The sequence below is a fragment of the Gopherus flavomarginatus genome, chromosome 22 (genome assembly GCF_025201925.1).
Source record: "Gopherus flavomarginatus isolate rGopFla2 chromosome 22, rGopFla2.mat.asm, whole genome shotgun sequence".
NCBI classification, from domain to species: domain Eukaryota; kingdom Metazoa; phylum Chordata; order Testudines; family Testudinidae; genus Gopherus; species Gopherus flavomarginatus.
Window position 1 is genome coordinate 11,928,775 of NC_066638.1, and position 24,950 is coordinate 11,953,724.

General features: G+C 54.9%; 1 protein-coding gene across 2 annotated transcripts in view; it reads right to left on the minus strand.

Annotated features, from left to right (window-relative positions):
* Positions 1–2,026: 2,026 nt before the first annotated feature.
* E2F2 (E2F transcription factor 2) overlaps positions 2,027–24,950 on the minus strand; it is a 29,632-nt gene continuing 6,708 nt past the window's right edge. The window contains exons 1-7 of one of the 2 annotated variants that reach the window (XM_050932520.1): positions 16,351–19,253; positions 15,190–15,295; positions 14,333–14,552; positions 12,943–13,101; positions 11,889–12,003; positions 8,200–8,356; positions 2,027–7,333 (exon numbers count right to left, since the gene is read on the minus strand). In XM_050932520.1, coding sequence (XP_050788477.1) covers positions 7,119–7,333; positions 8,200–8,356; positions 11,889–12,003; positions 12,943–13,101; positions 14,333–14,552; positions 15,190–15,295; positions 16,351–16,353 — 975 coding nt within the window. In that variant the 5' untranslated portion in view covers positions 16,354–19,253 and the 3' untranslated portion in view covers positions 2,027–7,118. Of the gene's footprint in view, positions 7,334–8,199; positions 8,357–11,888; positions 12,004–12,942; positions 13,102–14,332; positions 14,553–15,189; positions 15,296–16,350; positions 19,254–24,950 lie in introns of those variants that run through there. The other variant, XM_050932519.1, reaches the window with a different exon arrangement.

Consider the following 24,950-nt stretch of genomic DNA (forward strand, 5'->3'; position numbering starts at 1 on the left):
CGCTAACGACAAGTCTCTGCTGGAACCGTAAAGACGAGGGGCCTTAAAAAAGGAGCTTCCAGGCCTTTCAGCCAGAAAGGAGCTGGCGTGAGCCCGTGCTGGACGCTGGCGCTGCAGGGGGCACGTGTCTCTCTCCCTGTCTGGGTTGAAGAGTTGGAGAAACTCAGCTCCAAGTGCCACCGCAGTCTGCCAGGGCTCAGAATGGGTTTTCTTCCTCTGCCCACCCCCACTTGCAATTTCAGCAGTTAGCCACTAGGTGACGCTCCGGGCTAAACAAAAAAAAAGCTCTGAAACTTTATTAAAGCCTGGAGCAGCGGGTCTCACGCTCTGGTCCGGCGACCCCTTTCACACAGCAAGCCTCTGAGTGCGACCCCCCTTGTACATTAAAAAGGCCTTTAAATATATTTACCACCATTATAAACGCAGGAGGCAAAGTGGGGTTGGGGGTGGAGGCTGACACACCTCGCGACCCCCCATGTAATAACCTCACAACCCGCTGATGGGGTCCAACCCCCAGTTTGAGAACCCCTGGCCTAAAGTTAAGCACTTAGCCCCCAGGGCAGTAGCCTGATTTCCGAGGTACTGAGCAAACTCCAAGTGCCCTACTCACAGGAACCCTAGTGCTGGGGTGGGAGCCGCACCCATAGGAACGGGGGTTCCTGTTGGTAGTCTGCCCACCCTAAGGTTAAGGTTCCAAGGGCTCATCCATCCCACCCTCCAACCAGCCGAGACTGAACCAGAACCAGGATCCTTAGAGCTGCTGCACCCTCCCTGCCAATTCCTAGCCCAATCCACAGCCCTCCACACGCAGCTTAATGCGGAGACACGGGCGGGGCCGTTTGTCACAGAATCCACACCCCGTGGTGAGATGCTGCCATGGCCCATCTGACTGTGCCTGGGCTCTACTCCCAGCTCCGCCGTGGGCCAGCTGGGTGACCTTGGGCAAGTTGCAGCACCGCCCCGTGCCTCAGTTTCCCCATCTGTAAAACAGGGATAATGCGACTAACTACCTTTGTGAATCGCATGGCCATCAACTGATGAAAAGCGCTGGGGGTCAAAGCAAGGAATTTAGATGGATAAACAAGAACATCCGGAGGTATCACATGAGACTTGTGGAAGGGATCTTATCCTTCCAGGCTTCGGGGCGAGGCGAGCGCTAACTATTGGGATCAGGGAAAAAGCTCCCCCGGGGGAAGGTTATCCCATAATTGCTACTGTAAGTGCTATGGCACCATTCTCTGCCGCAGCTGGTACCAGCCACCGTTGGAGAGCTCTGACCGTTCCTGTGTCCCTAAGTCTAGCAACTCAAGACGCCACGTCCTGCCATGAGCAAGGCATGAATGGAGTCAGGGAGGAAGGACAGATGGCTTTAATTTCCTCCCCCCAGCAATTCTCCAGGTTGAAGGTGATTGCAAAGGCTGCCACCAGCCCAGGCAAGGAGCTGGAAAAAGGAGACCATCCCTCCTCTACTTCAGCTCTGGCTATTGCTTCAACCCACCAACTGCAACCCACGGGGAGCTAAAATCACCACACTGCGGTGGAGTCCTAGCCCAGGGAGACAATGGGATGCCCCATCTCCCACTTCCAACGGTCTGGGGGACGCTCACTCTCCAGATCTCTCCTGTCCGTGAAGGAGCTCGTATGGTGCTTTGTAGAAAGTGGGTTGCTTGCAACAAGCACAGATCACCCTGGAATCGTGAACGACTGAATGTAGGAAGAGAAGGGACAGTCACCCTCTAACCCTGCCCCATTCTATTCCCCTCTCTCACCATCAATTCACTGCTGGGCCCTCTCTGGCTGGGTTGAAACAGGTGGGCCCTGGAGCTCAGCTCCACCTAGCAGCATCCTTCAAACACCCCCAGTAGCCGCCACCTTCTCTCCAACCTCACCTGAAGGCCACACTGAATCCGCAGCCTTCTTGATCTCTGCCAGCCTTGGGGGCTGGAAACAGATGAGTGTCACATCAATGGGGGGAGAATCCAAACTCTATTGCAACTGGCTTAATTCTTTTACAGAGAACAGCAGCTCAAAAAACAAAGCATTTTTATTAATTTCTTTTTGCTCACAAACCTTCAAGTGCCGTAAGTTTACAAAAGAAACACATTCACGCCCACAACACCGCCAAGCTGGACTTCAGGAGAATCACCCCAAGAATGATTTAAATACACTCACTTAAAATATATATATATATATATAAGTGTAAAAAGGTGGCTCCCCTTTATAAATACAGTGCAATAATTCTGTACAATTTTACAAGGTTAAGACGAAAGCCAGCGGCACACCCAGAGCGAGTATCTTTGAAGGATTTCATATGCAATTCACAAAAGAGATTTGAAGATTCAAGACGGCCTCCCAGGTACTTCGCTTAGGGCATGTCTGTGTGGGGAAACTGACCAGAGTAACTATCCCAGGACAGCTATAGGGCTTTAAATTCGGATCCTAGCTTTCTCCGGAATAGCTTCCCCATGTAGACATGCTCTTTCTGCGCATGCTCTGTTAAGACTCACTAGACTGAGCTGCAAAGTACAGATCAGAGATTTTTGGCCTAGACTCATCTCCAGTTAAAAGCCTCACCTGGAAAGCCAGGTCAAGCCAGCAACCGGCATGAGAATTGTTCCACAACAGACAGGATTCCAAACCCAAATCATTACGTTAATGTTTAACTCTACAGAAAGCAGGTAGCGATACACCGGTCTGAGCCCAGAGACACTTCAGGTTTATGTACAAAGCAAGTTCAGGATCAGACTTTAAAAAATAAAACAGAAACAAAATACCCCTGACTATTTCACAAAAAATAAAAAGAGCTTATTCTCAACTGGTACAGAAACACACCTCTCAGGTAGATTTCAACAGGCTGCTCTGCCGTGAAAGTGAACTATTTTCCAGTGATGCCTTTTAGTCATCAGATTTGCATCTTGGGCACATGTCTATGCTAAGAGTGCTTCACGGCAAACTAGCATCATCGTACGAGCAGCTCCTGAAGTGGACGCAGCTACACCGGCAAAGCTGTGTTTTGCACTGGTATTGTGAAATCACGCCGCCCTGAGTGAAACTATACCTGTAAAAGAGAAACTTCGCTAGTCTCGCTGCTTCTACGTTCGAGGCTTCTAGTGGCAAAGCTAGGCCAGCAGAAACACTTAGCAAAGACCTGACCGGAGTCTTGTCTCTTCCATTCTGGCTTTGTCTAGAGGAGGATTTAGCAATGGTTTTTAGATGGTGTTAGCTAGCTCCATCTACCCTTAACTCTGCCCACTTAGCACATGCTAAAATACAGCTGGCCTTGTCTAGAGTATTGGAAGCTGGTCGCTGGCTTGACCCAATTTACATCACCTCTGTCAGTTCAATCCACGCAAGACCTTGTGACCCAGGTCGGATCTGACCACTCTTCACTCCTATTTGCCTCGCTCCCAGTGCGGCTGTGAGGGGGAAGCTGGATTCTAGTTTCCCTTATGCATCCAAGCAGATGCCCCCAGTTCAGCTGCACTGCCTGCAAATTCCTTTGTCGACAGGCCAACTGCTATCAGCTTCCATTGACACGAGCACATCCCACCCCAGCCTCCAGCAAGGATGAGCGCCTGGTGCTGCTACACCAATTGCTAGCCACAGGCGGCTGGAATTGGGGCACTTCCCCCGCTGCAGACAAGGCAGCTCAGTGACCCGCATACAAACCCACAGGACAACGGGATGGCATGGGCCTCACCTGGCCAGCAGAACCTCTCTTACCGGGGAGGACGTGCAAGGAGAGAACCCAGGTGGACTCTCCAATGCCAGGGGGGAGTTTGCAGTTCAAAGAGCCGTATCTTTACTCTCCCACGGAGCACATTCGAGACACAGCCATGCCGCTTCCAATGCTGGTTTGACTGTCACTTTTACAACAGGATTGGACTTGGATTATTCAGCGGGGAAGATCCCCATAGCATGTGGTTACATTAGGAAAACTGACTTTTTCCCCCCCATCTCCAGTTCTAGAGAACACACGAATGCTGCTCAGTCTCCTCTTCACAGATGCTCCCTGAATAACCAGGGCTACAGAGCCCCTGCCAGAGCGGCAGTGGCCTTTCGTTTAGGCACACAACAGCCACCTCCAGATGGAGGTCTAGCGCCCCAGGACAGTTGTGTATTGAGATGCCAGAAAACCTCCTCCCTTTGGTTAGATCAGCTGCCTGTCCAGAAAGGGCTCCAATGAGCCAGCCCACCCTTTCTCCATCTCAAGCACAGCCACCCCCGGCTCGTCACACCTCGTTTTGGGGAATTCCCACTTTTGCACGCTCCCCTAGATGGGGACACTAGATGTGGGAGCACCAAGGCAGGGTTGGTAAGAAAGGAGATCAGCCGAATCCAGCGTCAGACCACGAGAATGACTGTACATGACCACCTACCTTCCACCCCTAATGCCCAAACACACACGAAAAGGGGCAAATTAACAAAATCAAAACCTTTCCCCCAGCAGAGTTTTCACCCCCAAAAAGGGAGACGAATCAGAGACTCCACGAGGTCCATTACGGACTCAGCTATTGCTATTGATTTTTACGTGGAAGGTGCTGCCCATCGCCATAGTATCTGGGCACCATTAAACCCCTTTGCTAGATTAAAAGGTAACAAAAGTGTTTAATTTTAACATTAGTGGACATATTGGCTACAATACCTCAGATTCCAGTCCTGTAAGGAGAGCCACCTGGGCAGATGTGAATGGGACTCTACCTACCCAGCATCCATTGCAGGCTCTGTCTGGCATTCTCCTCGCGCGGGGATAAGCTGCATTCAAGGAGAGGTTAAGACAATGTGCTTGTTTCCATTTTTAAGACAGAATTTAATGGGATGGCACATGACAAAATTTCCCACCTGTTAACCAACAGCTATTCTGCAAATATTGAAAACCTGGAAATCCAAAAGAAGCCTTTCTGGAGGGGGGGCGGTGAATTTTGGACAGAGTGAAATAAAAAGCTACTTCTCCCTTCTCCCCTCTGGAATTTTGCACACACAAAAAATATATTGACAATGGAATCTGTGGCTAACTAGGTTGCTACATGGCAGAGCCACATTGTCAGAGGTATTTAGGTCCCTAAAAACGCAGATAAGCACCTTGCCAGATTTTGAAAATCTTACTGTGAGTAAAAATAAAGTAAGATTAGATCAACATTTCTGAACTCTGGAAGCTCAGGTTTGCCACCCAAATCCACAATTTTAGGCACCTATGAGTGGCTTGATTTTCACTTCAAAGCAGGAGCAGTGCACGCTCAACATCTGAAACAAACAAAAAAATCAAGCCACTATTAGCTGCATAAATATTCGTTTAGGCGCACAGCACTAGGCACCCAAGTACGACAATTTTCACACTAAGTGCCCGACTAGCAGATTTAAGTTTAAATTACAGTTGAAAATGTGTATATTTCACAGTGCGCAGATGACTGGTCTCTGATTGGCTAAAGCATGACATGCGCCAAGCCAATCAGAAAGCAGCAACTCAGTAAGCGACCTGCACTGCGACATTGGTGAACCAGAGTGATCTGCAAGCCATTGGCACACCCTGGAAACAAAGCACCATTTCGTTGCAGCGGGCTGTGGATAATGGTCCAGATCTCACCGCTAAGACCCTGCCCTTCAAAGGATCCCAAAGCACAACATGGAAGCGGGTATTAATCCTACCTCACAGGAAGCACAGTAGAAGCTAACGGCTTGGTTTTCACAAGGCACGGTGCACTCAGAGCTCTCTTATGCTACTTTGGCCATCCCAGATTTAATCCACTGTTCCCAGAATCTACCATGGACGGAGGGGGGGGGAGGGCAGTTGGTCTCCTAGAGGACCCAGCCCAGCCTATGGCACTTGGGGCTTCTCCCACTCGATGAGACAGATCCCACGCTAACCTAACAATGAATTTACAGAAGGGCTGATCCAATCAGGAAGGATCTGGGGTAACCCTGGACTCGGGGGCTCGCATGGGAACAACGGCCCATTTCCTGGATACATGTAATGCTCACAGCAGGTTGCTTAGCACCAGTCTAGATGGAGCAGATCCAAGTGACCCACTGAGAGTGAAGGTAGCCAGTCATTTCAGTGAGGGGACGGAGGGGAAGAGCTGGGCCTAGGGTCGGTTAAAGGGGAGGGAGGAGATGCAGTTGGAATCCCTCCCATCACAGGGGAGTGGATGGGAGCATCCTTGTCTCACCATGCCCTCCACCCCGGACTTGCCTTGTTTCAAGTTTCGTTACAAGATGTCAGAGCAGGTCCCTGGTAAGTTCCCCCTAGAGGCCATGGCCCTAGGGAGGGACTCTCTCAGCTGACTGTTCACATCAAAAGCCACCTGACGGCTGCAATGACAAACCAGGTTTCACTCGGCATTTCTGGGTTGGCTCAGACCCCGTATGCTCCAGGCAAAACAAACATTCAGGGACGGGGAATCAAGACCCACCTGGGTCAGATCCAATGGGGGCACCAGGGTCTTGCAGAGCAAAACAGACAAGTGTCTCGCAGCTGTGCTGCCGTCACAAATCCCTACGGGCCCCCCCGAGCAGCTGCGGGAGCTTAAGGATTTCTTCATTCACACATGCACACTTGCCCACCCCTGCCCAGATTCCAGGGAACGGGATCTCCTGCCCCGCCACGCAAATCCCCTGGCAGACCACAGTGCGTTCTACTCCCCCTCTGCTCCCCAGACACAGCCGCCCTGCGTGTTCCACAGACGGGGCACCTCGGGGGTGGGATGCGAAGATTCACTTTCCATGACAGAGTCCCAGTCTCCCAGGGGCTCCTTACCAGGCCCCAGCATCCCTGGACAGGCCAGGAACATACTACCGGTGTGTGTGTGGGGCGGGGAAAAGATAAACGGGCGAAGGCGCTTCATTCCTGCAGCGGGTTGCCCTCTGGGGTCTTGTATTGCATGGATTGCTACGTCCAGTCTGCACTGGCCCAGCTGCACCGAAGAGCGGAGGAGGAACTGTGGAGACCACGCATGGGTGGGGCGGAGCGGGAGGAAGTCCTGCCCCACAGGAGGTCTCCATGCCCCTGCTCTGGTGGCCGGGAGGGCAGGGGCTCAGAGTCCACACTTCAAGTCAAAGCCCCAGACTTCAGCAAGGCCGTTAGCACCATAGCGGGGAGGGAGGGGGCCCCCCTCGCCAGCTCAGTTCTTCAGCAGGTCGCCAAGGTCATAGGCCTCGAAGAGGTCACTCACTCCCTCACCCCCCTCCAGCCCCCACAGGTAGTCGTCCTGATCAAGAGGCGGGGAGAAGCTGACGAAGGGGGCGGGGTCACCGTAGGGCAGCTGGTCCTCCGTCTGCTGCAGCAGGTGATGGGGCATGTCCAGGAGCCCGTCCTCCACCTCCATCAGGGGCTCGGCTGGAGAAATCGGAGAGACGGAAAGGAGAGCTTGGAACGAGCTTGGTGGAGCTAGGTACGTGCAGCTGCCCCGGCGCAGCAGAGCCTCAGTGCCCCCTCGCGCCAGGGGCCAGGTGCCCCACGAGCCCCCCATTCACCAGCGACATGGGAGGAGCCTGGTGAGGGCAAGCAGCGGGTAGGATTCTGCCACTAGGCCCTATCAATACCCTTGAAACCCAGCCTGCAGCTCGTTATCTTCAGGTGTTCCAGTCCTGGGATCCTCACCCCACCCACAGCTCTGCCAATGCCCCTTGACTCCAACCTGCAGCCCCCCCATTATACTAGTCCTGGGATCCTCACCTCACCCACAGTTCTGCCAATGCCCCTCCACCCCAACCTGCAGCTCCCCTGCTATTCTAGTCATGGGATCCCCACCCACAGCTCTGCCAATGCCCGTCAACCCCAACCAGCAGCCCCCCCATTATACAAGTCCTGGGATCCTCACCTGATCCACAGCTCTGCCAATGCCCCTCCACCCCAACCCACAGCCCCCCTGCAATTCCAGACCCGAGCCCCCAGCCATACCCCACCCTGCTTTGCTAATGCCCCCCACTCCCAGTCTGTGCAACTGGCAAAGGGCGGGCCAGGGTTCCAGGGAGCCATACGGGAAGCAGGGCCTTGCCGAAGGCCGCTTGGCAATTAGCAGACCTGGCAGCTTGGAGGGGTGGATCTTGGCGCAGATCCCGAGGCAGTGGTGGGTATGCCAGCCACCTGGGCGAGAGCTCAGTGGCTGCCACGAAAGAGAATATTAAACCCGACAGCATCAGCCTGGGAGGAGGAGAGGCCAGGCCTGGCCAGAGATCCCTGCAGTCCCAGCCAGGCGTTACCTTTCCCTGGGGACGGGTCGGTGCCCTCGCTGCTGTCCTGGAGGGAAGGGGTGGAGAAGCTGCTCTCCTTGGCAGGGCTGTCCTCCAGAATCTCCTCGGGGCATAGGTACACCTCGATGGGGCCATTGGTGCTCTTCAGATGGAGCTGCACGTTCTCCTGCCCGGAGAGGGGAGGGGTCAGTGGGAGACTAGCCCAACAGGATCCATCACACAGGAGGTCCCTTTCCCACTCCTCCCTGCACAGAGCCAGCAGCTTGGCCAGTAGAAGGGCCTTCCCAGCTCCCCTGCAGCAGGGATGACTCAGCAGGGCCTTGCCCTCAAGGGCGGGTGGAGGAGAAGCAAAGACAAGTGCATGGGAAACAGAGCTCCCAGCCCCATCCCGTGAGCCCTAAAGTCACTTCAGGACAGGATGCAGAGATAAAGTTTCTTGACACCTTAAATGACTGCTTCTTGGAGCAGCTAGTCCTGGAACCCACCACAGGAGAGGCAATTCTTGATTTAGTCCTAAGTGGAGCCCAAGATCAAATCCAGGAGGTGAATACAGCTGGACCGCTTGGTAATAGTGACCATAATATAATTAAATTTAACATCTCTGTGGCGGGGAAAACACCATAGCAGCCCAACATTGTGGCATTTAATTTCAGAAAGGGAGATTACAGAAAAATGAGGAGGTTAGTTAAACATAAATTAAAAGGTACAGCGCCAAAAGTGAAATCCCTGCAAGTTGTGTGGAAACTTTTAAAAGACACCATAATAGAGGCGCTACTTAAATGTATACCCCAAATTAAAAAAACATAGTAAGAGAACCACAAAAGAGCCACCGTGGCTAAACAACAAAGTAAATGAAGCAGTGAGAGGCAAAAAAGCATCCTTTAAAATGTGGAAGATAAATCCTAGTGAGGAAAATAGAAAGGAGCATAAACTCTGGCAAATGAAGTGTAAAAATACAATTAGGTTAAAGAACAGTTAGCCAAAGACTCAAAAAGTAATAGCAAATTTTTTTAAATACATCAGAAGCAGGAAGCCTGCTAAACAACCAGTGGAGCCACTGGACGATCGAGATGCTAGAGGAGCACTCAAGGACGATAAGGCCATTGCGGAGAAACTAAATGAATTCTTTGCACAGGTCTTTACGGCTGAGGATATGAGGGAGATTCCCAAACCCGAGCCGTTCTTTTTAGGTGACAAATCTGAGGAGCTGTCCCAGATTGAGGTGTCATTAGAGGAGGTTATGGAATAAACTGATAAACTAAACAGTAATAACCAGGAACAGATGGGATTCACCCAAGGAACTCAAACGTGAAATTGCAGAACTACTAACTGTAGTCTGTGACCTATCATTTAAATCAGCTTCTGTACCAGATGACTGGTGGATAGCTAATGTGATGCCAATTTTTAAAAAGGGCTCTAGAGGTGATCCTGGCAATTACAGGCCAGTAAACCTGACTTCAGTACCAGGTAAACTGGTTGAAACTATAGTACAGAATAAAATTGTCAGACACATAGATGAACATAATTTGTTGGGGGAAGAGTCAACATGGTTTTTGTAAGGGGAAATCACACCTCACCAATCTATCAGAATTCTTTGAGGGAGTCAACAAGTATGTGGACAAGGGGAATCCAGTGGATACAGTGTACTTACATTTTCAAAAAGCCTTTGATAAGGTCCCTCACCAAAGGCTCTTAAACAAGGTAAGCTGTCATGGGACAGCTCAGTGGTTTGACTATTGGCCTGCTAAACCCAGGGTTGAGCGTTCAACCTGAGGGGGCCATTTAAGGATCGAGGGCAAAAATCTGTCTGGGGATGGGTCCTGCTTTGAGCAGGGGGTTGGCCTAGATAACCTCCTGAGGTCTCTTCCAACCCTGATATTCTATGACAGTGGTCCCCAACCTTTTCCATGGGGCAGGCACCAGACTAGCCGCCGAGGACCATGGCTGCCAGACAAGCAGCCGCCGAAATGCCACCGTGATGCAGCAACGTCAAGAGGCGTCACTGCCAAAATTCAGCAGGATTTCAGCAGTAGCGCTTGTTGACGTTGCCACTTTCGGCGGCATTCCAGCAGCCAGCAGGCAGGAGCACATGGATGCCCCAGCGGGCGCCGTGGTGTCCTGGGGCACCACGTTGGGGACCCCTGTTCTATAACAACAGGGAAGGTTCTCTCATGGATCAGTAACTGGTTAAAACATAGGAACCAAAGGGTAGGAATAAATGGTCTGTTTTCAGAATGGAAAGAGGTAAATAGTGGTGCCCCTCAGGATCTGTTCTGTGACTAGTCCTATTCCACATACAGGATTCATAAATGATTTGGAAAAAAGGGTAAACAGTGAGGTGGCAAAATTTGCAGATGATACAAAACTACTCAAGATAGTTAAGTCCCTGGCAGACAGCGAAGAGTTATAATAGGATCTCTCAAGACTGGGCGATTGGGCAACAAAATGGCAAATGAAATTCACTGTTGATAAATGCAAAGTAATGCACATTGGAAAACATAATCCTAACTATACACATATAAAATAATAGGGTCTAAATTAGCTGCCACCACTCAAGAGAGAGATCTTGGAGTCATCGTGGATAGTTCTCTGAAAACATCCACTCAGTATGCAGCAGCATCAAAAAAGCAAACAGAATGTTGGGAATCATTAGATAATAAGACAGAAAATATCATATTACCTCTGTATAAATCTATGGTGCGCCCACATCTTGAATACTGCGTGCAGATGTGGACGCCCCATCTCAAAAGAGATCTAATAGACTTGGAAAAGGTTCAGAAAAGGTCAACAAAAATAATTAGGGGGATGGAATGGCTTCCGTATGAGGAGAGATTAATAAGACTGGGACTTTTCAGCTTGGAAAAGAGACGACTAAAGGGGGATATGATAGAAGTGTATAAAATCATGACTGGTGTGGAGAAAGTAAATAAGGAAGTGTCATTTACTCCTTCTCATAGCACCAAGAACAAGGGGTCACCCAATGAAATTAACAGGCAGCAGGTTACAAACAAACAAAAGGACTTATTTCTTCATACAATGCACAATCAACCTGTGGAACTCTTTGCCAGAGGATGTTGTGAAGGCCAAGACTATAACAGGGTTCAAAAAAAAAAAAACTAGATAAGTTCATGGAGGATAAGTCCATCAATGGCTATTAGCCAGGATGGACAGGGATGGTGTCCCTAGCCAGCAGCTGGGAGTGGGCAACAGGGGATGAATCACTTGATGACTATCTGTTCATTCCCTCTGGGGCACCTGGCATTGGCCACTGTCAGAATCCAGGATATTGGGCTAGATGGACCTTTGGACTGACCCAGTCTGATCATTCTTATGTTCTCCCTGACAAGCAGCCACTTCAAGCCCCTCTGGGCACCTATGCTAAGGGGCAGCTGAGCCAAGGCTGGCCCCTAGCCCCATGGGACATGCTTAGAATTCAGTGGCCCTGGGGCTAACACACCGGGGTAGGACTCAGGAGATCTAGGGTCAACCCCCAGACACTGATTTCCTGTGTGATCTCGGGGAAGTTGCTGTATCTCGCTGGGCCTTAGTTTCCCCATCCATAAAATAGGGATAGTTGCCCTTCCTATCTAGGCTCCTCTAGTCTCATACAAAGGGGTACAGAGCTCAGCTGGGGTCTCTGCTGTGGACCAGGAGGGTGGGTTTTCCCTGCATGCAGAGCCCTCCTCCGGCGCACTCACCTCATTGAGGTCCGGCACCTCCAGCTTGGTTTCTGGGGGGGCCTTGACCGCTATCACCGTCTGCTCCTGGAAGTTGCTGATGGCACGGATGTCCTGGTAGGTGACATATGCTAACGTGGGGGGTGGAATTAAGGAAATATCGACCACAGACAATCTTCTCAGCCCACAAATGACAACAGAGTCGGTTCTCTGCAGACCTCACGTGCTGGACTCTCCCCAGCTCCCCCCAAAAACAGGCGGGTTCCCACCCCAGCCCGTGAAGGCATCCTCCTTGCCAAGCACAGATTAGAAACCTCTTCTTCCATCCCGAGAGGGACACAGGACTACATGCCTCTCCCCACGATGAGGCCTGGACCACCACGCTCTCCACTTCCACTACCCCCACCCCCAAGGACAGGCAGCAAGGCATTGTGGCATATGGAGCTGAACACCCCTGCCCGAGTGCACAGGCTGGTGCCAGGCCATCATCCCATGGCTCCAAGAATGCCACTGGCCCCTTGTTTGTCACTGAGCCAACCCCAGAGTCCTGGGCCTGTGAGGACTGGCATGTGGCCATCTCCACGTCTGCTCTGTCCCCCCAGGGCAGCACAGCTGGGAAAGGCCCTGGATAAGACAACTGCTGGAGGTAAAGCTTTCTTGGCTGCAGAACCCAAGCCGTGGGGCTCGCTGGCAGAGGAGAGGAGACGGAATCCAAGCCAAACCGTGCTCAGACAGGAAGGCAAGGCCCACCGAGAGCAGGCGCTTTCCCCAGACTGCTCTGAAACAGAGCTCACATGCTGATCTGTCAAAACTCAGCCCCTACCCAGGGCGGGGGGGGGGGGGGGGGGGGGGGGAAGCAGCTTTATCAACAATGAGGTAGGAGTTCCGCCCAGGTCTTTTCCCCAGGTTGGGCTGCTCCTCGGCTCCTCCCTCCAGGCTGCTCAGCCCTCACCCTAGATCCTCCCTCAGACCCAATATCCCTCTGAAGGTCATTTTCAGACTGGGTTGGCTCATGATGCAGAGACACCCTGCAATCCCCTTTCTCCGTAACCCTTTGCCTCCCCATGAAGGATATCTCTGGTTAGTCTCGTCCTCTGTCAGGTGCTTCAGCTGGAGGGTGCAGTCCTGGATGCGCTCGTCCAATGTTCTCTCGGTCTTGGCCAGCTCCACCAGCTCTTGGCGCAGGGACTGCTGCTTCACCGTCACAGAGGTATCCTCAAAAATTCCTGTGCCCCTGGGAAGACAAGCAGAGCCGGCCACTGAGGATCAGTGGAAAGCAGCGCACTGCGGGGGGAGGGCGAGATCATCACCCCCCTCAGCAGGGACAGCACAAGGTCTCCTATGAGGGAGCATGTTGCTTCCAAAAGACGTGCAGCTGCGAGCGCTCTGCGAAGCAGCACCGTAAATACATGCAGCTGAACGGCTCTGTGAAAGGAAACAAGCAGGGCTAGAGATCGGCCTGAAAGCAAAGCCCCCAAGCCAGGATTTTAGAACCGTTCAAAGACAGAGCCACGCTGAGGGGAGCTTGGGCCGATCTCTGCAAACTGGATTTGGTGACAGCTGCTTCCAACTGTGTTCATTCCATCGTAAAATAACCTGGCACATGTACCCCACTCACTGCCAGCAAGGCTGAGAACATAGGAATCTCCATTGGATGAGATCTCGTACTCCTGCCAGCTCACCATACATCTCTGACAACAGCCAGCAGCTGACGCAGCAGTGCACGGGCAAGAATCCTGCAGTGGACAATAACAGAGTGGCCTGCCACAGGGGAAGCGTCCCCTAACCCCAGGCTTGTGCCCTGAAGCATCAGGTTTTGTAACAGCCAGTGGCCTTGGATCCTGCTTTTGAATCCTGCTGAGCGTGATCTTGTAGTGGGGAGTTCCACAGGTTACCTTATGGATCATGTAAAAGTATTCACTGTATCCTCCTTTGTGGTAGTGTGTATGGGGAGGGGGCAAGTGAGGCAAGAACAAGACCCTTGTGCTTAATGTGTGATAAGAATCCAAACTCTGCTCTGTTCTACTGTCTGTTCCGAGCTGGGGTGGGAGCAGGGCTGACAAGCTGTTTCAGGACTGTTCAGCCAGACAGCTCCAATGGGGTCGGGTCACATCGTTGGAAGAGCTACGTTCTGGTCTCGCCTACGGTGCCGGGTTTAAACTCGGTTCTCATGGAGGCCCTTCCCATCCAGACTCACGGGCCAAATCGTGTTAGAAACCAGCTGAGTTGGGACCATGTTTGACCCTGAATCGTAACCCAGGCTCCTTCCTGCGCTGGCTTGGGGACAAAGACCCAGATCCCTCCAAGCCCCCAGAATAGACACAGGGAAGGTCACTCCACCCCCAGACAAGACTCTGCACTTAAACAAACAAAGCCCTTCAGAGCTGATGGTCCCAGCATAGCCGGTCCCAGCCCCAGAGCCCAGATCTCCGCCCCCTCTGTCTCCTCCGCACAGAGCCCCTTACATCCACTGGATGTTGTTCTTGGATTTCTTCCGGATGAGCTGAATCCCCTCCAGCACGTTGGTGATGTCGTAGATCCGGCGCTTCTGCACCTCCAGCACCTCGGCCGCCCGGTTTAGGTCCAGCACCCCGTCCTCCGACTCGCTCAGCAGGTGGATGAACTTCTTGGTCAGCAGCCCCAGGGAGGTGTCGTACCGCGTCTTCTCCCCAGGGGACTTGGGGGCTGTCGTGGGTGGGGAGAGAGGAGACGGGTCAGGTGGGCTGAGCAGGGGAGAGGAGCTGAGAAAAGTCACAATGCCGCCCAGAGAACGGGCCAGGCTGATTCAACAGCTGCTGGCTAGAGGCACGCAGGGCCCGCCCCCACGGGTGAGTGCAGCCTGCAATGGGTTTCAACAGCCTAGTGCAGAGGGGGGCTGGGTCCCTCCCCTTTAGCTCAAGCAGCGGAGGCTCGTGCTTTCAGTGCGGACAGGCCTGGGTTCAAACCCCACGGCGGGTCCAGGCAGGGTCAGTTAGAGGTGCTCCTATACCTATGGAAGCACTAAGCCGGGTGGGGGCATACTGGAAGCAGATGCTCATGGATGCCTATTCGCTCCAGGCCTGTCCTTCCCCACAGGAGGACGGCACGGACTGGTCCTAACTACAACACACACTCGGCTGCCTGAAGGCCACATGGCAGCCCCATCGCTGTGTAGAATATCCCAGCGTCACTACATGGCGCTTTCCTGGGGGACAAACGTCTGCAGGACCCAGCTGCTCCGGACAGAAGAGCCGTGGGGCAATGCAGGTCCTTTGCATGGGAGCCCCCCCACCCAGGCCTACATCTCCCCTCCCTCACATCCCACCAGCTCAGCACCACTTACTCCTGGGGCTGGGGATTCGAGTGATTGTCCTGCCCTTCCCCTTGGGCGTCCGGAACTCTGGGATGCCCGGCTGGCCGGTCCCTTCCAGATCCAGCTTCCTTTTGGCCTGATGGGCAGGAGAGAGAATCCCACAGTTAGCTCAACAGGAGCACCCACGACCCCACTTTGCCCTCTGGAGGCCCACACAGCACCCACGACCAAGGCCCAGCGTGGTCTCATCTATCCCCCTTTGATCACACCGGTCCCTTCTGGCCTTGGAACCTCGGGCTGCGAGTTCTCTGGGGCAGGGAGCCTTTGTACAACGAGGCCCTGAGCTTGGCTGGCGCTACAGTAAGGCAAACAAATAAAACTGGAACCAGAACTCAGGCCCGGTCGACAGCAGGGGTTTGCTGCAGCCCTGGGTGCCCAGCGCTTGTATCGGCCTCTAGCATATGGAGCCTGGCTCCATACAGGTGGAAGCTGCACCTGTGCAAATCACAGCCTGGAGCAGGGCTGTCCTGGCTACATCAGGGAATTGCATCAGTGCAGCAGCACCGGGGAGGGCGAGGCTCAAATCCCCAAGGAGCAGTTACCCCACCGGGTCAGATCCCTGCAGCCCCCTTCCCCCTCCCACCAGGAACTCCATCATGGCCCAGCCTCTCTGCAGAGGGCAATTTGAGCAACAGGGGCCTGATCCTGCCAGGTCCTTGGCACCGGCGGCCAGGATACGGGGAGCAGGAGCTGCCTCTGAGGCCAGATTGGGAGGGACGTTAAGCCAGTTGCCAGTGCAGAAGCCTGGAGGGGCACATGTACTTGGAAGGAGACGGCCCAGCCTTCCTTCACCCCCACCCCCGGATGGGGGGCTGATTAGAACAGACCCATTCAACACAACAGGATCCAGCCCCAGGTTGGGATAGTCCCAGGAATAGGAGTCCAGATTGTATTTTAATGCTTTCTGGCAGTGCCAGCCCAGAACCCCGCCGGATCCCCCGCTTAACCCAACACACGCAGTAAGCAGCCTCCAGCCCTGCGGTGATGGCGCCAGCAGCGGGAGCTGTGCTGAGCCACCACCCCCATCGCCCCCCACAAACCAGGAGCTCATCACCAGGCTCCGAGCTGGGCAAAGCCTGGTGCTTTGGGGCCCTGGCACAAACCCAGCACACGCAGCCCTCTGGGAGTTACCATGGACGGCTGCTCTGCAGCCTATGGGGCATTCGCTGCTGGGTCACAGTCCCACACGCTGAAGCCCAGGCGTCCATGTCACCGAGCCTCCATCAGGACGGGGCCCTGCTACTGGCAGATGCAGAGAACAGACAGGCCCAGTCTCTAGCTCTCAGGGCAGGGCTGAGGGGCCACGTGCACTGATCTGAGCCAGCCCGCTGCTCCGTGCCCAGAGGCCTTTCCCGGGCGCCGAGCGTGCTATCAGAGAGCCCAGCCACAGGAAAGCGCTTGCATGAGACGTGTCCGGTTACAACAGCGGATTCTGGGAACCGGTTGCAGCTCAGCCCTGGGAGGGGGCAGAGGGGCTCGGCATGGGGCAGCACCCTGTCCCACGAGGAGCTTGGGGCCCGTCCTGAACCCTTTCAATTGCACAACAAAAGGGGCGAGCGACCCCCTGCGGGTTGGGAAGGGGAAGCAGCACGTGGCAAGACCGGGCGGCCGGCTCCCAGCAGCTGCCAGATCGCTTCCTGCCCACTTCCTGACTGGCACTGCAGGCTGGCTCGGGTGCTGCTTGCCATTTCCCACAAGTATTTCCCTTTTGGCACCGGCTCCTCCAGGCCGGGTTGCAGACCCTTGGAGCTGTATTGTCGGGCACCGCACCAAGCCAGAAAGGAGGAAGATGCGGAGAGCTCCCTCATGCTGATGCCCAGAGAGCAGCTGGCACAGTTTCTCCCAGGGAAGGCCGGGGCCAGGCTAGCACTTGCCAGGATACGGACACCATGCAATCAAGGCGGCAGGGAGTGTTCGTGGGCAGGGCTCCCGTGCTGCCAGCTGGCGAGGGGACCGGACGCTGTGATCCGCCACCCACACCTTCATCCCCTGCCGGCAGGTCCCTACGAGGATGCTACAACACACCCAGTGCACTGCAGCTAGAGGTCAACAGGAGCATGTCACACTAGCCCTCCAGCGACTCGACCAGCTCCCCATTCATTGCCAGGCCTGGTCCTCAAAGACAGCCTCACCATCCGTGAGCCCCCGTGCTAGCCAGGGGCAACCCAACCAGGAGAGCCCCACTGTGTCTCTTGGGCCTTCCAGCCCCACACTGTGAAACGCCTTGCCTGAGGTCACACCAGCGCTGCTCAGTCATATCTGGAACCACACACCAGCGACCCTCCCACCAGGAACAGCCACAGAGGAGTGTAAGAAGCAAGAAACAGACAACACAGGATAGCTCAGTGGTTTGCGTATTGGCCTGCTAAACCCGGGGTTGTGAGGTCAATCCTTGAGGGGCCACTTAGGGATCTGGGGCAAAAAAAATAGTTGGGGATTGGTCCTGCTTTGAGCAGCGGGTTGGACTAGATACCTCCTGAGGTCCCTTCCAACCCTGAGATTCTATAACACCCTACCCCATCACCCCCCAAAACACACTCCTCTCTCCCCTCTCAGTGATCTCACACACCTGCAATAGGTGAAATCCCAGCTTCGAGCAAAGCTCTGCTGGGTTCTTTATTCTCTAGGAACTATTTGCTCCCAGAGCAGCATCTTCCATCCACAGTACATCTTTTCCCCTCCCCCAAAACTCTAGAGAGAAAAACTAGAGACCGATTAAGCAAGGGCTCTTTGGGTCTGGATCGTGACTAGCCTTAGGCTCCGGGGTAGGCATCGAAGCTGGGTGTGGGTCGGACCATGCTGACATCAGCCATGAGAGAAATGTCCCCAGCTTATCTGAGCCAGCACACAAGGCTCCGTTCAAGTTTTGGATCAGTAACAAAAATATCCAGTGGCAAGTGCTGATCAGGGAATTGGTAGCCAAGCCCTGCTGGAAATGCTGAAGGTTCAGCCCAGCTCAGATAGATGCTGAGCGAGAGGGAAGTGAAGCCGCACCGGAGAGAGATTTGTCGAGACAAGATCTGAGAGGTGACGGCGGGAGGCTGCTCCAGAGGGCAGGAGCTGCAGAGGAGAAGGTTCTTGAATCAGTGGGGGCAAGACAGTGTGACGGGCTCATGAAGGAGGCTGGCGCCAGACAAGGTGAGGAAACAGAGATGAGTAGAGGGAGGAATGGCACATGAAGTCTGCTGGATCGAGCCCACACTGGGGAAGGTCCCAGTCCCCAGACACAGCAGTTGAGCGGTTAACAGAACCATAGCACGGGAGTGTTGGAGCAGCCGATCAGAACACCATGGGAAGAGAGATCCCCCAGAATCAGAGCAAGCTGGCAACAATCCTCACCCTGTGAATGCCCATCCCCTCTTTTCTGCACGAGCTGCTCTCAGGCTAGTCGGCTCTACCTTGGTCCCTTCATGCCTCTAGTAGCTGAGCGCCTTCTAGTCATGCATTAAGCAACATAACATCAGTGACGGGTGGTTCACCCTCTCCCTGGGGAGGACTGCACGTGGAGCGTTCTTGCCGGGCTGTCTTTTTTGGGGGCAGGAGGGGGGGAAGCTGTTCTACGTCCATGCAGCTCGGCCATTATATCAGAGAAGGCAGGTCAAAGAAATGGGTCCAGCCCTTGGCGTGGAAGGCAGGGGGGTCTGGGACGCTCCTTCATTCCTGTGGGCGATGCTTCCGCAGCCTCACTCCGACCCCTGGGCGAGCGCTACCCACAGAAACCCCTGGCAGCCGAATGGTTAAACCCAAGAACATGGGAAACACCTGCCAGAGTAATAATACCACAAGCACATCTGCTGCGTCAGGCTGCCCCCAATTTAGGCCTGGAAACCAGAGACATCAGTGGGGGCTGGGGGGAGGGGGGGGAATCATCTTGGTTTCTCCCCCTCCCCTCTGCCCACAGGCGTCTGTTGGCAACAAATTAGTTAGAAAGGGCCAGCAACAGGTGGCTGTGACAGTGCATGGCTGGCGTGGCCAGGCAGGGAGCGGCTCTCAGCAGCCCCCTGTGCTGATGCACCAGAGGTCAGCAAGGAGGATCTGGGGAGCCGGCCTGGTGCTTACTTTTCACTGGGGCCCCCCCTCGCGTCTCCCACACCCCAAGATGCCTCCTTAAAGTCCGTCACCACTGCAGAGCTACCAGTGCACTGATGCCTATCACGGGACCGTGATAGGCCACGGGCCACGCCCTCCCCAGGTCACCCCACAGCGCCCTCCTCTGGGCGTTCGGCTGCACAGTGCAGAAGAGACTTGGGAGTTCAGGATGCTGCTCTGCAGCCGGTTTCCAAGTTATATGGGGAGGGGCCCAGGCCAGGAACTCTGAAGGTCAAGAAAGGGCTAAATTCCCTGTCTAGACACTCTTCCCCTGTGCTAAGGATACCAGCTGGAATGCTGCCTCGCCCCTGCCCCCAAGAAAGGGAGAGCAAAGGTGGTTCTGGGCCCAGCCTGGATGACTGGGAAGGGGAAAGCACAGGGTACATTCAGATGGTAACCCCCAGCTCGTATCTTGCACGGCTCATCAATAGATCTCAAAGCATTTTACAAAGGAGAGCAGTATCACTAGCACCATTTTACAGATGGGGAAACTGAGGCACAGAGCAGGGAAAAGTGACTTGTCCATGGTCACCCCGCAGGCCAGTGGCAAAGCTGGAAATAGACCCAAGGACTCAAATCCCAGTTTGGGGTCCTAGCCACTGAGCCACACTGCAAAGAGGCTCCCAGATGAGATGTGATGGGAGAAGGAGCTCAGAATCCGCTTCTGCACCTACCCAACGCCACTGGGGGGTGCTGTGCTGTGCTGCTGGAAGGGGGCCCACCCTTTGGCTGAGGAACTGGGTACCAGCAAAGATCCTCTGGCCGGGGGCCCTGCCCAAATCCACACTCCAGGAACGATGTTCCCCCTCCTTAGCCCCTCTCCCTGCATTCTGCTGCCTGACCAGCCCTGTTACACAACTGTCACATTCCACCCCAGAAGTGGCTGCATTTCAGCCCTGAGTGAAGCCCTCCGCGGTGGACACTGCAACGCACAGAGCATTTGGGGGTCCGCCAGGTCCAAGGGTGTGACTGAACAGGGACATAAGAGCTGGGCTGGGAGCTATCGCCCAGCTCCTGAAAGGCTTCGAAAGGCAGGCGCTCCAGTCCAGGAAGAACAGGAGCAGATGCTTTTCTCTGCTAGTGAGCAAGTCCCCAGGTCTCTGGGTCAAGCGTGCACCCCACCCACCCTGCCGTGCCGAGAGTCAGCATGCGGGGAGCGCTGCTTCTTTCCGAACAATAGGGAAGGGGACAGAGACGACACGGATTTGCAGTCCCTGCTGTCCCACATTTGGGGGCAGGCGATCGGGGCACACGGGAGTTAACATGCCTTCCGTTCGGCGGGGGGGGGGGGGGTCGCACCCTCCCTGCCAACCCTTGCATCAGGGTCAGAGGGCGACAGCCATCCCCTGCCTTTCCCAAGCCGAGCGCGTGGTAACTGAGGGATGCTTGAGAGGCCCCGGGGTTGTGGAGATGGCGGGAAAGGACAAAGGGAAGCCCAGGGCAAATCTCCTGCCAGCTGCTGGCCTGGCCCGGAGCTGGCACAGTCTCCCCTCCCCAGCAGGGGCTGGATTAGCAACACAGCAGCTGGCCAGCCCAGCCGCAGGGGAGAGCTCAGACTCCTACCCAGCCACGGCCCACAGGGTGGGGAGCAGCTAGGCTGGGGCTCCGGGGTGAGGGCAGCAGCAGCAGGGTGGACACGGAAGAGTCAAAAAGAGAAAAGCTCAAGGGCCCCATTGTGCCCTGTAGGACTCCAGCCCCCGTCTGCCCCAGACTGCCTGCGTCTGCTCAGCAGCCTGGCTTCCAGGCCACAGGAATTTGAGAGGAGAAGGGGGATGGAGAGGATCCCTGGGGAAACTCTCTCAACCCACCCCTGTATTTCTGCTGAGGGGCATTTAATAATTATAATACCCGGCTCTTCTCTAGATCTCCAAGTGCTTTACCAAAGGAGGGAAGCATCACTCTCCCCATTTTGCAGATGAGGAAACTGAGGCACTAGTTGATGATGTGACTTGCCCAAGGTTACCCAGCAGGCCAGTGGCAGAGCTGGGGAAAGAAGCCAGGTCCCATGAATCCCAGTCCAGTGCTCTAGGCACTAGGCCACACTACTCTGAAGAGAAGCCAGCGTAGGAAGCCTGCATCCTTCAACTCTTCTCAGCCCAGCTGCTCCTTGCCAGCTTCATGGAGGCAGGGGGGCATCATTACAAGCCGCAGAGCCCCACGCAGCTGAGAGTGGGGAACGTCACAGCCTGGCAGGCTGCAAGGATGGGATGCAGGTGGATGGGCACCTGCCACACCTGGGCCCACAAGCAGGAGGAGGGTAGGAGACAGGAAAACCCCTCTAGAGGCAGCTTCTGCATCCCCTGCAGCCCCAGCGCCTTTGCCCTTCATTTCCGGGGGTGCTTGGTCTCAGCAGCACGGGGCTGGGCTCGCCAGGCCCGTCTGGGCAGCTCTGAGGCCTGCCCTCACCCCACACCCTCGCACCGCAGGGCGTGGGAACCCTGCATCTCGGTTATCACAGAGTCCCACAACCCACAGCTCCAGAGCACACACCCTCTACGCACACACCGGGGAGGGAAAGCTGGCAGCGAGCCTGTGCATGAAGAAGACGACCGACTCACCTCTTCCAATCCCTCCCCTGCCCCCACGGCTTCCTGGAAATCCAGGGAGGGTTCCCCCTGCACTCTGCAGCCTTCCACCCCACCCTCCTGGAGGGGTCAGCAGAGGCATTCACCAGAAAAGCCACCTCCAGTGGCCTTGCTCAGCTCTTTCCTCCAGGGGAAAAGCAGCAGTGCACCTGGGCAAATGATGGAGGTGAAAGAGAGAGTTGCAATGAAATGAAAGACAAGCCAAATACACCTGCACCAGAGGTGAGATGCGAGTTCAGACCCTCCCTGCCCAGGAAGCAAAAGGCTAGAAGGGACGAAAACAGCCCACTTGGAGGGGCCATCAGAACCGCCAGAGCAGGACAGACAGCAGCAGCACTGCCAGGCCTGCAGGGCATGTCGGGGCATCCAGCTGTGACCCAAGAGGAAGGATCATGGTAGCAGCAGGGTGACAATAACTGAGGGCTGGCAAAAGGCCCCAGCTGGGCAGCCCTGAGGCTGTGGCACAAGATCACAAGGTGCTGCCCAGTCTCTGGTTTGGCCTGGGCTACGCAGTTTCTTGGCCCACCTGGGCTCTGCTCCCAGAGGCTGGGTGCAGCAGGGCTCTGCCCAGACAAGGCAGGCTCTCCCCATTGTGGGTGGGGCACGGTTGATGCGCTGGGTGTTGATCAGCTCAGACGCAGGCCCGACAGGTACCGTGAACCTCCCTCCGTGCTGGGAGCAGATCCACAAGTGGTGTCTCTGGCCCACAGAAGAGTTTCCTCCCAGACTCCACTCCTGGGGCAACAACTGACAGCAGTCAGCTGCATACAAGAGTGACTCGAACTCACTGCTCTGTCCTGGCTCCAGCTGCCAGGGATCCTGCCTTCGGCTCTCTGCTCCAGCAGGGTGGGGAAGGGGGTTTAGGGGCAGCGGAAGCTTGCCCAGAATTCTAGCATCTGCGGCAGCCCCAGGTAAAGAGGATCAGCTGACAAATCCGGGCTAGCACGGCACGGTCGGGATTTCCCATCCCCCGAGACGTACACCCACACCCCACGCTCATTCACCACGACTCTCCAGCAATCACACACACTCCTCTGGCCCCGCCCGTGAGTCACGGAGACATGCTGGAAGAGAAGCCAGAGCCTTTCCTGGAGCAGCACCCGGGAGCCTGACGCCACTCACCCCCAGCCGTGTTTCAAGTCCTCTGAACAAAACCAGCTTTACGCTCCCCACCCCGCCAAGGGGCAAAGCTTGGCTGAAGCCCAGGGGATGGAGCCCCAGTGGCCAGGGCTTAAAAATCCTCCCTCCATGCAACAAGGGGGAAAATATTCCCAGCTGTACATTCAAACCTCTGCCCCCAAGGACACCCTCAACCCCATTGCACAGTCAGAAGCCCAGTTCCGTGCCCCACCATGGAGCCTGGCTCCAGGGGCCAGGCAAGAAGGGGGGTCGCATCCCCCCCCCCATCAAATTAGCTGAACATGACAGAAAAGCCCCATTAGGACACAGGCCAAGTCTGAAGCCACATTAGCCGGCCAAGCGAACACCGATGCCAACCCCTCCCTTAAAGAACAGGCAGCCAAAGCCCCAGTGAGAGACTGTGACCTACCTAACCCTAACCCCAACCCCAGCACAAGGCTGCAGTGTCCTGGGCTGGGGAGATCCTGGTGTTTAGAGCCTTCCCGGCACCCATCAGCATCAGCCGCAGGACGCAGACAGTGCTATGTAAGATTAAAGGAGACCCAGGCAGAGGGGTCTTTAGCAGGTGCCCCCAAGCCCAGGGAGGCTGGAAGGGAGGGAATACAGCCCTGTGCTGGCTTTACCCTTTATATAAGCCCAGTTTAGGCAAAGCCAGGGCTTTCTCTCCTGACCTCTGATCTTGACTTTGCAAAGAGGATCTGAAAAGCGAGATCAGACCATTGCTTTTCTGGTCTGGTCTCCTGAGCCCACCAGTGACAGATCCCACAGAGCAGGACAGGACTCCCTCCCTCCCCACCCACTCCTGGCCTGTTTGTGTCTTGCTGGATATTGAGTAGGGAGGAAGTACACCTTCCTGAGCCCTCCAGTCATCAATTTACACCTCGAAACACAAGGCTGCATTATCCTTCTCTTGGGGCCTGCACAGCTGTAGGATTCCTGCCTATCGGACATGCTGACCACCCTAAAAATCCTGCCGCAATACTTGATTTCAAGGCCTCCTCCTGAAGCAGTGAGTTCACCCACAAGTCGGCCACGTGTAGTATCGCCTTGTATCTCAGGTGACATACAAGTCTGAGACACACTGGCCCGTTAGCACCCATCCTGCAGGGCTGTACCAACCCACCAGAGTCCCCGATGGGACCCTAACGGGTTCAGCCATGGAAGTAAAGCCAATGAAGAGAGCACCTCCCTCCCCCACCGCCCTCAATTCAGCGTATGGAGTCATGGCCATAATATCACACGCTGGCCAAGCAACACACACACTGGCCATACCCAGCAGCTTGGCAAACAGAAGCAGCTCTTTGCGAGGCACTCAGCTCAGCAAAGCTAGTGAAGCTGGAGATGTGACTGCAGCACACACAAAAGGCTCTCCATCTCCCCACACAACAGCCCATCTCCCGCACCCGGAGGATCTCAAAGCTCGTTATGAACTTTACAGAATTAAGCATTTTAAAGATGGAAAAAAACAAGGACTAGATCAAGGAGATCAGCCCTAGGTCACAAAGCCGGGAACAGTACCCAGCGATCCCTAGACCACCTGTGATTAATTTGCAAGCCTTCCTCATTGTCCTTGAGTAGCCCTTTCTGTTACAAGACCCAGGAAGCAGCCAGACCAGCACTTCAAATTAAGGCACCTATCCCCACACGACCTGCCTCGTAGGTATTTACAGGTGTGGCACTTAACAGGTCATGTTCCAATCCCTTGGCCAATTGGAGAAAGCACAAGCAACCTTATAGGAGGAAATCCATAGGGCTGTGCACCTGCCCACCACCCCGCACGCTCATCCCGCCAATCGCCCTTTGTACAAAGAACAAAGTTGGTCAGGCATTTCAAATTCAAATCCAAACAGCTTCTCCTACGGACTCTGCACTCCCAGGCTTCTGAATCAGCCGTCTCAAGAGCAGCCTGGGACAAGC